This window comes from Barbus barbus (genome assembly GCF_936440315.1).
Source record: "Barbus barbus genome assembly, chromosome: 45".
In the NCBI taxonomy this organism is placed as follows: Eukaryota; Metazoa; Chordata; class Actinopteri; order Cypriniformes; family Cyprinidae; genus Barbus; species Barbus barbus.
In genome coordinates, this window is record NC_136723.1 from 15,262,884 (window position 1) to 15,275,432 (window position 12,549).

Consider the following 12,549-nt stretch of genomic DNA (forward strand, 5'->3'; position numbering starts at 1 on the left):
ACACAATCATTAGCATTCTGATTCAGCTCAAACTAATATGCTGGAAGGCCACGACACAGCAGGTTCAGTGTTTAAGAGGATTATACCTCCATTACTCCTGATATTTTATTAAAGGAATAGATCACTGAGAAATGAAAATCATTGTACAACACACTAGCATATACGGTATGCACTTTTTCGTTATGCATAGAATACTTTAATGACTGACTTCATTTGTCTCTGCGGCGGTATAAAACGGCACACTGTTAGAATTGGGGCTGACTTGTCCTTCCATTTCAAAGTCATATAAATCAATATTTTTTAAAAGAGTGGACTGGATGCAATTGTTTTCGTATACATTTTTTAAATTATTATTGTGTTATTATATTTTTTCCAAGATGACAACTGGACCAATACAATGAAGTTCTGTTATTTTACACTTGTCACTAAAGTAAATGAACATTTAATGAAAAACACATTATAAAAACATCCAGGTAAATATATTTCTAAAAATACTTTGTTGGGCTGGTAAAGTAAGAAAAAAATCATTGACGTCAACAGTGTGTATGATTTTTTTCTTAAAGAATACTTTTATGCAATAATGCATTAAATTGTTCAAAAGTGAGAGTAAAGACATTTATAATGATAAACAGATTTATATTCCAAATAAATGCTGTTCTATCAAAAGTTCTATTCAAAGTATTATGTTTCCACAAAAATAGTGAGCAGCACAGCTGTATTCAACATTGATCATGAGAAACCAAAATATTAGAATGACTGAAGGATCATGTGACATTTGAGACTGTAGTAATGACGCTGGAAATTTTGCTTTGCATCACAGGAATAAATTACATTTTACTAATATATATAGAACACAGAACACCGCTGCGTAACAGTGAACAGGATTTCTGTGTTAATCTGCATAATACACAATTCTTTCTCCATCCTCTGAGGAAGGATACTCTGCGTTTATGTTGCAGTTATCTTTAAAGAGGCCCAGCAGTTGTTCCTCAAACACTGAAAACGAAGTGTTCTCCACACAGCTCTGGGTGTCAGGGTGGGGCAAAGTCTGGTGGCGTAACCTACGAAAGTGTTTGATGACTGCAGCGTCCCAGTCAGAGGGCATTAGCAGGTGGTGTGGTGGATGACTGAAGTTCAGTGCTTTGTGGTCTGTGATGTCCAGGGAGGGAGTAGGAACTCAGCGTGGCCTTTGTTGTGAAACACACACACACTATGCGTCTCAGGTGGCCAGTGGCCCCGGACCCTCAGCTGTGTTTGATGGTATTGAGCAGCTGTATGTCCGCTCTCTTACACCGCTTCTTTTAACCATGACATTTCCCCCGTCCCTGAACTTTGCAACCAAAGCGTGGTGCAGAGGTCTAAGCTTTTTGAGGACTTGCGCTTGCTGGCCCTTTCAGAGTGACATCAGACATCAAGGCCAATAATATAAAAGACGCCAGCTGATAAACCGGACCAGAAGATTTCTGTAACTATTTACATGTAATTCGATGTTGAGAAGCGCGTTCTCTTGCCTGCAGGACGGTGGGATCAATAATCCTTTAATGCCATCTGCTTCATCATTGTGGCTGCTTTACAATGATGTTACAGGCAGAGGTGACATGCTGATTGCATCATCACAATACATGCTAGTACAACAGAGGCTGTGTGAATAGCACAGCCACGTGGTATTCTCTGAAGGTTTATTAAATGTGAACGTCTCAAGTGTCTACAATGACCAAGATGTATTCATTCGGCAAATATGTGTTCAAAAGGCCTTGCATATTCAAAAGACTTTGTATAATGGTTATAAAGATATTTAAAACAAAACTAGCCTCTTTATTTTTTTTAAAGAATGTTCTGGATTCAAAACATATTTGCCTCCATTGACAACTTTTGTAGCAAGCTAGGGATGCACCATTCTTTTTTTTTTTTTACAGAAACAAATTAATTTTGCCTTTATATTTTGGATGAATTAAATTTTTTTTTTGGGTGGTTAAAACATGGCATGCATTTGAGGTTGTTGTGTTCTCAGGTGATCAATTAAACCAGTCATATTACTGTTAAGTAGGGCTGGGTATCGTTCAAAAATTTTCGATATCGATACCGATACCTTGAGTTCGATACCGGTTCCTGAACGATACTTTTTTCGATACCAGTTTTATGAAATCAGTTTTAATAAGATTAAATTATCTCAAAAAAAAATTTTTTTTAGCTTGTTGATATTTATACAGACTCAAAGCCTCATCTCCTGAGCCACTGCACAAAGGAACTAAATATATCCAACACAATGCATAAATAATTTATTTTAATAAAGTTCAAATAGTTTTCAGTTTAACCATCTGTTAGGCTACGTTTACATTAGTGCGTGTTCATTTTAAAACACATAGCTCAGACAGAATCATCATTTCTAGGTTGTTAAAGACTTCAAGAAATTTTATATCTTCATCCACTTTCATAAGTGGGTGTTTTATTTTCTTTCACCATATGTTTTATTGTTATTAAATTCTGGTGTAGTATGTCTAATTGTTTGAATGCATAAAAACAACTTAGTTTATTTAAATTTATTCTTAAAATAGCCTTATGAAATGTTTTATTTTTCCTCAGAAATTCTGTGTTCTGTATCTGGTTTTCAAATGAAGACATAAAACATTAATTTAATTTATCTTTAAATTATTGAAAATCAAAGTTTATTTATTTTGGCAAACAAAGGGGGGTTACTATTAAAATTAAAACATGGAATAACTGTTGTGTGATCATTACTAAAAAAAAAAAAATTATAATAATAATTTTAATAGTAGCCTAGTAGTAGCAGTATGTACTGTCTGCTGAACAATATTAATATATTTCTGCCGCAGTCTTCCAAGTTAAACCGAACTTTTATTTTGATGGGTTGCCTGGAATACCTTTACAGTTCTGTGTGTATATGATATGACGTTAGTTTTACTCGACTCAAACGGTAAAATGCTCATGAAGTGACTTTCAGAGCAGGTCTGGAGATGTTGTTCATGTGTTTATGTCCTCATGTAGTGAGGCGGCAGACGCTGAAATGACCGCGAGCTTCAGTCTGTGTATAATAAACAAACCGCGCGATATAAAGAGCGGACTGCTCCGTACGCTTTATAATCGCTCTCGCGGAGGTCAAACACTGATCAATCAGCGCCGCTTCTAGTCAAACACACCTAGTGCTGCAGGATTATTGGCTCACTGACGGTGATGAGATTAACCCCTTAGGTATCGAAATTTGGTACCGAACGACAAGACGTTTTTCGATACTCGGTGGTATCGAGGCAATTCGGTCGGTGCCTAAAAAGTATCGAACTCGATACCCAGCCCTACTGTTAAGTTTGCACTGCAGCTATAATATAAATTCTTGTGGCTGTACGTTCAATAAAATGAGCACATTTTAATGTTTTTCCCTGTTTTGCTCCATAGACTTCTATTGTAAGTGCATTACTGTTTTTGTGAACTGAGGAGCAAGCTCAGATAATTTTCTAAGGTAATCGACAGCATTCCACTGACACTGGTGATTTTAATATGTAATGCATATTGAGAGCTTAATATGTATTGAACTTGTAGCATTCCTTTAATTATGCTTATTTAGGCATTGCAACACAGAAACAGTTGTTTACCACTTTACCCCATTTTACACAACTTGCGAACATTACAATTAGACTCACCTCAATACTGAAATAGCCTCGATCCACATAGTCTCCCAAAAATAGATAGCGTGTATTGTGTGGGGAACCCCCCACCTCAAAGAGCTTCATCAGGTCAAAAAATTGCCCATGGACATCTCCGCACACTGAAGACAGAGACAAAACACGTTAAGACAAACATTTAAATTTGAAACAAAAACAGAGTGACATCATTAATAGGATGTGGCCAAAACGAAAACATTGGAAAACGTTGCAGAAAGAAATGAAGAAATATCAGACATCAAGTACGCGCAAGGAGGTCAAGGACATGACTTTATGAGCTCAAGATGGGAGCAGAAATCTTAAAGGGATAGTTCACCCAAAAATGAAAATTCTGTCATTAATTACTCACCCTCATGTAGTTCCAAACCTGTAAGACCTTTGTTCATCTTTGGAACAAAGATATTTTGTGCATAAGTATTCCTGTAGCTTCTTAAAAGTATTCCTGTAGCTTCTTAAAATTAGAACAACTGATGTCACATGGACTGTTTTATGGTGGACTTTATTTTACAATGTCCTTACTACCTTTCTGGGCCTTGAACATGGTCTATCCCGGTCTATGCAGGATCAGAAAACTCATATTTCATCAAAATTTCTTAATTTGTGTTCCCAAGATGAACAAAGGTCTTATGGGTTTGGAATGACATGAGCGTAAGTAAATTAATGAATTTTCATTTTTGGGTGAACTATCCCTTTAAGATTTGAGCAACTGAGGGTGCATGAATATTAAAACCACTAAACAGAAGCGTACTAATACTAGGCCCACTTAAAATGGCTGAGTGAAAAATATCAATAGTGATCGCCACAAACAGGATGTGGCCAAACCAACCCTATTCCTCTCAACCTCCACAAGGTAAAATGTTTTAGGCAGGAACACCATCTCAATTATTCATGCCACAATTTCTTCGGTTTTCTCTTGCAAGTCAATTGTACATAGTGCGTGTTACGAAAAACATGAGAGTGCGAGGGAGGGGGAAGATAAGGATAGACGTGCCCATTTATATCCACACACCTGTTTGTGTGTCTGCTCGAGTGTATGGCTAGTGCTGGGGGTTTCCTGTGGCCTCCACTGGGGAATTAAAGTGTGGGGGTGTGTGAGAGAGAGAGTCTAGGATGCAACTGTTTCTCTGACCTTTACAGAGCAAACACATTTGGGGTTGCTGTGGAAGACTAGCTCCGTATGAAAATAATCACGCTCTTCTTGCTGGCTTGAGGATTAAGTCGGGGTCAAAACTAAACCTAAAGATTAAGTATGATATCAGAGATGCCAGATCAAGTAACTGCAGAACCTTGAGGGTAATTTTATTGGTCCACGAGAAGAACCATATCGCTGTAAACTAACATCGTGGGCATCGTGTTTTTCTGTGATCACACGGCATTAGGGGTAGCGAAGATCCTGTGAGACCACATCCTGGATGTACACGCTGGTTGTGAATCACGACAGGTTTGTAGCTTCACCGCACAGTGAGTCATCAAGTGTGCAACACCCTACCTGTGATGGGGGCCTCCACTTCCAGCATGCATTTCTCGTTGCGGAGGATGTTGGCGCCATCGTTGATGATACGTAGGGCCGCGTCTTCCTCCAGGCGGCCCTCTTTCACCAGGTGGCTCTTCAAAAGCTCCACCTTAGGCTTGCCGTCCTCGTACAGCTCTTTCATGGTGAGCCGCGTCGTGGGAGGGTACGGCACTGCTGCGGGAAAGAAAAAGAAAGACTCACTTTTTTTAGTCTTGCTAGTCACAGGGAAACCCTGCTGGCAAACATTTCATACATTAGAGAAATAATATTGTACACACAAGACGACATTATACATGTTTTTAGCCATTTTGACTGTACAAAATGGATTTCAGCTTTGTGCCAGAGCAATTCTTATCCCATATTGATTTGGAACTACCCGATAGAGCGACACAACAAATGTCTAAATTTAAAGCAGCATGTTTACAGTCACGACCGTGCAGTCGATAACAGTGTGGTGAAGTCTCAGAGTCTATCACAGCATCTGTTGACTGAGAAGTCTCCAAGTTAAGGAAGCACAGCTTCTCAAAAAATTCAAAGCCAGATGGTGTGTGATAAAAGTGCAGAACCAAAATAAGAAAAATTTGTTACGGTGTTACACCACATAAAAATATCTCAGCCCAAGAGCATCTTAACATGCCACTCTCAGGCTTCCATCACATGTAACTCAAAGCTTGTCTGTCAAACTGGATGTTTACATTTCAGAACATAAAACCAGCCGAATCATTCAAGATTTTAAACTGTTGGAAAAATGTGCAGTTTTGAACATTCCTAATGCTTGCCTTTGCAAAACTCTCTGCAATGATACTAGGGTGTTATACAGTTGCTAAGGTGTAGATTTAAACTGCTGATTTTGTCTGGCCAAAGGAGAATGACACTATTTCAACAAACTATTTCCCAGTCTAAATACTGTAAAGCTGATATAAAGCCACCCAGCTTTATATCAAGCCGATGTAAAGCTGCTTTGACAATTTGCATTGTTAAAAGCACTATACAAATAATATTGACTTGACCAGTTGCTAAACACTTGCTAAAAAGAGCCCACTCCCAAGTCTCTTTTTAGACAATTTTTTGTAGGTCAACATGACAAGTATCTTCTGTTTTATTGTTTATTTTAGTGTGCTGATCTTTAACATTAAGCATACAGATTTTGAATATCCCAAACCTTAAAAATGACGCAACCTCAGTACACTGTGACATTACTGTTTTCACGATCGGATCAGTTCATGAACTTTTCTTGACATGTAACTGCGTGAGTGAATTGACGAATGACATCAGCTGGTTTACTTTAACGTCTTTGCCAGAATGCAGGCAAATTAAATTAATGTGTGAAACCTCATGGTTGCAAGACAACACATTATTACTCAATTCACAACGACAACTGAAAACATACAGTTCGCAGTTACGAGGTTGCCTGAAAAATGCAATGCCAAGCTGACTGCCAGAAGCTAAAAGTGAAACATATGCATGGCAATAACGATTACCGTTATTGTTCAGGATTTGGGACTCACCCACAAAGCTATGTGGGTTATCAGAACAACACATGGCCACAGCTGGTCCCGTCCCTTCCCCCAACCAACACGCACAGGTCTTGTTAAGAAGACACAAAGCCCTTGCTGTCATGGAGAAGACAGCTTAAATAAACCCTCAACAACCTGGGGGCTGGGATTTTACATTCAGAGACCATGTGCATGGGTGCGCGCTGAGGTGTGCAGCATGCAAACAAATGCCTGCTAGAACCGCTCTGCAACCCCCAGAGCCACGAGCTATTTTCAGTTGCAGGAATTCCACAACATTTAAACCAGTTTAAGAGGAGCTGGGAAGTTACGTCCTGAAGTCGGGGTGGGGTAGAAGGCCAGCTGTTGGCATCAGTATGGAATCCTCTCCGCTAGGGTCACAGGCCAGGTTGGCAAAGCTTGCTCTCCAGAAGAATGTGGGTCTGGCCGACGGCCATGGCTTTCAGCGTTGGGACCACAGGCATGAGAGACCACAATAAAGCTTCGAGTTCAGATGACTAGGAACCTTCCAGGGACTCCAATGGTGGAATTAGGTGCAAAGAACCGGTTTGGGTTTACAAAACCATCTGATTTTTGATGATTTTGAATGTGGTTCAGGCAGAAACCATCAGAGGGTGTTGTTCTTGTTGCATGCCAGTATGAGGAAGAGAAAAACGACGAATCTTTCATGCCTGATAGAATAAAGGAAGAACACCTGCTCATTTGCCTGTTTTAACTAAAGCTGTAACAGGGCTATTATCTGGCTGGAGGGTTGAGTTTACCCTTCTGCGGCGATGGCAGCGAAAATGTGTAAGCTCTCAGTGTGGCTCATTTGCATGTGAAAATGAAGCCCTCAGGGCGGGAGGGGGATTTTACTATCAAAGTACCAAAAAATATGTATTTACCCAGCAGTGAGGCGACTGTACTTCACTTGTGGCCCTTGATGATATCAAAACCCAACCCAATGAAGGCCCAGTTAAAAGGAGGTCAGTTTTGGAGAATAAAAAGAAATCCAGTGCTTTTGCACTTGCTCACTGCATAGCTTTCCAACCATTAAATAACTAAAATCTGATTTCAACTGTTTTGTCCAGTGGGGTCACTGACTTGTATTGTATGGACAAAACAGTTGAAATATTTTTCAAAATATTTTTTTTTCTCTGTAGTAAATTACATAATTTTTGGGTGGACTATCCCTTTAAGAGACTTCTGGACCAGACCGCATGTATATTAATAAGGAAGCTAGAAAAGGCGTAACTTCCTGTCTTCGGCCTGATCTGTGGTTTTATCACACTAACTGTTTTTTGGGGGGGGCTGACATTAGAGAACACACTATGTAAGAAAACACATGGACTTTAAGGTTCTCAGCAAGGATGTCGAGAGCTATCTTGGGCGGTATGAGCAATCCTAGAGAGAAAAGCCATGGTGAAAGGGTGAGAGACAGGGCCTGAGGTCCGTTAATCATGCATGAGGACAGAATAATTACACAAGCAGGGTGACGCTGACCCTGACAGCTCTAGTTTCTATCTGTAAATAAGCCAAAAGGTCAAAACATCAAATTCACTCAGCCTGACAGGGGTCCAAAACTTTATAGCATCAGCTGCATAAAACTTGCTTATTTCTAGATGACGTGCATTAGATGGTGATATGATTTCAGGGTGGGTAGGGTGTTGATGTTACCCCCTCAAAAAAAAAAAAAAAGGAAAAAAAAAGCCACAGACAGCAACACAGCTTGAGTTGCTCTTTCATGCTAACCTTTCAAGCTTTCAACTGACTGTTGACCCATGTTTAAATGCACAACACAACAACCACCATACTGTCCGCCATTCTCAGCAGGGGAAAGTGAGAAAAGTGTTGCGTGGAAACGTCTAGCAACTAATCAAAGCTTTTAAAAGCACTTAACCTCATCTTTCCTCCGCCTCCATTACATTGTTCCAAGCATGGCTCGGCTGATGAAGTGCGGTGTAGAAAAGTGCCGCTACAATCCTTGATTCCCCACGCTCCGTACTTTTACTGTGGGAGGACTCATCAAGACGCGGCCTTGGTGAGAACCTCAACTCCCACTCAGCACTTCAATCATGCTGGAGTTCATTCTCGCAGAGCTTATAGTCCTTTTAAACACAAGCTTTAGTCATTTTACCTTCCAAACACAATAGACGAAACAACAGGCCGGCGTGCTCTCCACAAGCTTTTTTTACATTTTTTAACACGAGTCGACTGAATTCATCTATCATCAGCCAGAAAATATGCTAAGACAGAATTATCGCAGACATGGTAGAAGAATGCTGGCACAAGACACTGATTGGTCACTGGGTAGTAGCGTTCTCAAGGTGCTAACAATCTACAATTAACACTTGCATTAGACAATATTCCCTGTCCGCTGTCCTGATTCTTTGTATAGTTGTCCCATATGTAATGAAGTTGGCATCACTGACTCTTGTTACTTCCTTGTTTAATACTGTAAATATCTGTTGTGTCAAGCACTATATAAATAAAGCTTGACCGACTATAATTCTCCAGTTCAAACCTCTCTCAATGCAGATTTCTGTCCATCGTGGCTTACAAAACAAATCCCACAAAAAGAAATTTTGACAGCCTGCGATTACGCATACATGTGGCAAAAAATCCAGGTGTTGGAGTGCTTAAACTGAAAGGAGGCATTCAGTGAAACCTGGAACCAATTTGGAGCTGAAATGCTCCTGTTCATGCAAAAAAGAACAGGGATTCTAGACAGAAAGAGAGTCGGCTCTTTTTAATGAGGATGGGGGTTTGTCTGTAGCGATTTAGATTGCTGAATGGTCTGACTTGGGAATGGAGATGCAAGTCATTACAGATGCGGAACTAGACTACTAAAGAGCCCAGTGCTATCAGCTCATTACAGAGACTGTCTAATTGAGCCCGATCAGCCAAAACACAGCGAGCTGACAGCAGTGCATAAGGGAGTGAGAGGAAAGTACACACTATATATGTCAGCGGACACACTAATTTTAATCAAAAACAAGTCAAAGTTCCCCGGGTGCCTCTATACCCATGAAGCCACAGACCTAATGATCCAATTAGTTGTAGTACTCTACTGCATCTCACCTCTATGACATAAAAAACTCCCACGAGCCCTTGAGTTGATGCTTAAATGAATCAAATGCATCACCTAACCAAGGGTCAATCCTTTTTTTGTGTCTAAAGTAGGATTATAAGCATGAGGTTAATTGGGATCACATGGATAACTTCAATTAGTTTAGTTCTACCTCAGACAAAAGAGTAAAGCTGAAGTGAAACAGTTCTCTCTGATGTGGCCTAAACCCTAAAGGAGGAGGAAGAAAAAGGATGAAAGCAAATGTACTACAGTGAATTAATTGTTGTGCAATGATGATGAATGTAAACCTAGGGGATCTCTTTATTACACTTGCATTGAGCCAACTAAAATCTGATTAAAGTTAATCTTAAATTAATAATACACACAAATGTATACATTTTCTTTCATAAAATATTAAACAAAATTAAAAATAACTACAAAATTGTCCGTTCTGTATATTAACTAACTATACCCGTTAAGCCTACCAAAATCAGTTTACATAAAAATATAGGCTATATTCTCATTCTCCCATTATTAGATTATAAGTATAGTCTTATAGTTATATATACTCCTTTTAATAATACAGAAAGACACCTGTAATCCAAAATCAAGTGTTTATTTTCAGTACTTGATAGAGCTTTGGCAGTTTCAGTTTCATGAATCCCAGGGGCTTTGCATATTCAGACCACTTTGAGTATCATGCATTCCCACTAATATCCCTATAATGGTCTGATTCACTAACGACAGCTTTGCATCTACGCAATGTTTGCATACTAGAGCTTAAAACGTCAATGATCTCATTAAATTCATGCCAATTCATCCCAAGCAGCCTGAGCCAATCTGTCAAATTAACCATCAACGTGTGTCATTAGACTTTTTAAGTTATCCAAAACTCAGTCAACACAACAGATGTCCTGACTTGCTTGTGTTTATATTACACATAAACTGAATGTCACCCATCAGCTACCAGTGCGGGTTAACGTTAGCTAACACACAACCAGGCGAGCTGAATAAAAACGTACTGTTTCACATATAAAACGTACCTTTGACGAGCCGTTCGGTGGTGGATTGTTTATTCTGCTCCTTCCCCGACATCCTTCAGTGTCTCTCGGTGGAATAATTGTAATTCCTCCTTGTAGCTAAACCCAGCTAGTCGCGTTAGCCCGCTAGCTCGGCTAAGCTACTGACGTTTCAGTTCGCGAGGAAAAGAAGTCCTGACCGCTCCGCTGTTAGAGCGGGGAAACGGAGAAAGAGCGCTCGTCGGGGTCGCTTTGGTGATATGTACGCTAAAACGGTGGGGGAAAGGGGAAGGGGGAGCCCACTGTAACGGCAGAGTTTTATTTTCTGCCGTGTCTGTCCTTCGGGTTTGCTCAGAGGCGACCCAGCTGCTGTTAATTTCTCTGAGGGAGTAGCGATGTCCGACTCGTGAACGAATCGTTCGCATGAGTCGGATCTTTTGTAGGGAATCGGTTGAACCTGTTCGTAAATCCTGTCTGAACGGTTCGTTGACGAAAAGAACTGAATCGGTTCTCGAGTCAAACGACTCATTGAACAAAGAACCGTCTCTCTTGAACGTGTCCTATTCACAATGAGCCAAGAACTGATGAGTGACTTGATTTAAATAAAGTACTAATAACATTCGAACTATTCCTAATAACAATAACTGGAAATGTGTTTATGGCTTAATTGTAAGGCACAATCTGGAAACAATTTTTTATTAAAACCCATAACAAAAATCGTAGTAATCTGCAATATGTGTCTACAAGTGGCTCAACATGTTATATGCCACGCAGGTGACGCAATACGTAATGACGTAAAAGAATCACTAAATGTGTGTTGTTGAACTGGTTCTTTCAAACGAACTGTTCAAAAGAACCGAGTCCATAAAATGACTCAGACTTCATCTCGATGAAGGAGGGGTGGCGGAGGGAGAGTGAGCGGCGCGAGACAATAAAAAGGCTCTGCACGAGATGTTGCCTGCTTTTGCCAAGCTACCACAGCGGCTTGTGTATAATAAATGCGTATTCTGGTTCGTGTTTATTGTAACGTTTATTGTAGGATTTCCTACAACATGGCGGCATCTGCTCAGCACATATATTTGTGGGTAGTGTAGTTTTTAATCCACACCTAACGCTTTATGAAGTCAATTAAATGCATCGCTATAATCCGCTAGAATAATCCGTTTATCTTGAATTGTTTTATATCCAGACAGTACATTAGACACACAAGCAGGTTTGAATTATTAATAGGAGATAATTAATAAACAGTAATCCACCATTGTCACCCAGTGGTCAAATAGAGAAACGTCTGATTGTTTCATTGCTGACTTGAAAGATGTATGGTAAAACTGATTTTAAAAAGTTTTTGTTTGTTTGTTTTTTACACACCACAGCATGTATACAGATTTAAAATTTTAGGCTACTAATCACCCGAGTATAGGAAATATATTCTAATTTAGGCTTTAGGTCAAACCTATTGTTTCCTTTTCTTTAGGCTATAAATCTGAATTAAAACCGTGAATAATTTAGTTGATTCATTCAACACACATTAGCCATAAAGAGGGTATGGCCTAAATATGATTACGTTTAAAATATCAATTTATAATAAATGGAGCGCTAATTTGACAGTAGAATATACGTTTAAATGAGTAAAGATTGCATTGTATGAAGTGGTGACTATCTACAGATAGGTTGCATATCTTCTATACAGCTAATTTGGTGTAGTCCATTTCTATGGACTACACTTTGAAGCCAATATTCATCAGCAGAGGGCGATATTATACTGCGCTATGATTTG

The 12,549-nt window shown here is 39.5% G+C and overlaps 1 protein-coding gene across 5 annotated transcripts in view; it reads right to left on the bottom strand.

The window, feature by feature from the left end:
- LOC306863932 (protein phosphatase 3 catalytic subunit alpha-like) overlaps positions 1-11,215 on the bottom strand; it is a 31,071-nt gene extending 19,856 nt beyond the window's left edge. For 2 of the 5 annotated variants that reach the window (XM_079407533.1, XM_079407531.1), the window contains exons 1-3: positions 10,797-11,215; positions 5,167-5,364; positions 3,657-3,781 (exon numbers count right to left, since the gene is read on the bottom strand). In XM_079407533.1, coding sequence (XP_079263659.1) covers positions 3,657-3,781; positions 5,167-5,364; positions 10,797-10,848 — 375 coding nt within the window. In that variant the 5' untranslated portion in view covers positions 10,849-11,215. Of the gene's footprint in view, positions 1-3,656; positions 3,782-5,166; positions 5,365-6,698; positions 6,716-9,925; positions 9,982-10,796 lie in introns of those variants that run through there. The other 3 variants (XM_079407534.1, XM_079407532.1, XM_079407535.1) reach the window with 3 other exon arrangements.
- Positions 11,216-12,549: the final 1,334 nt, after the last annotated feature.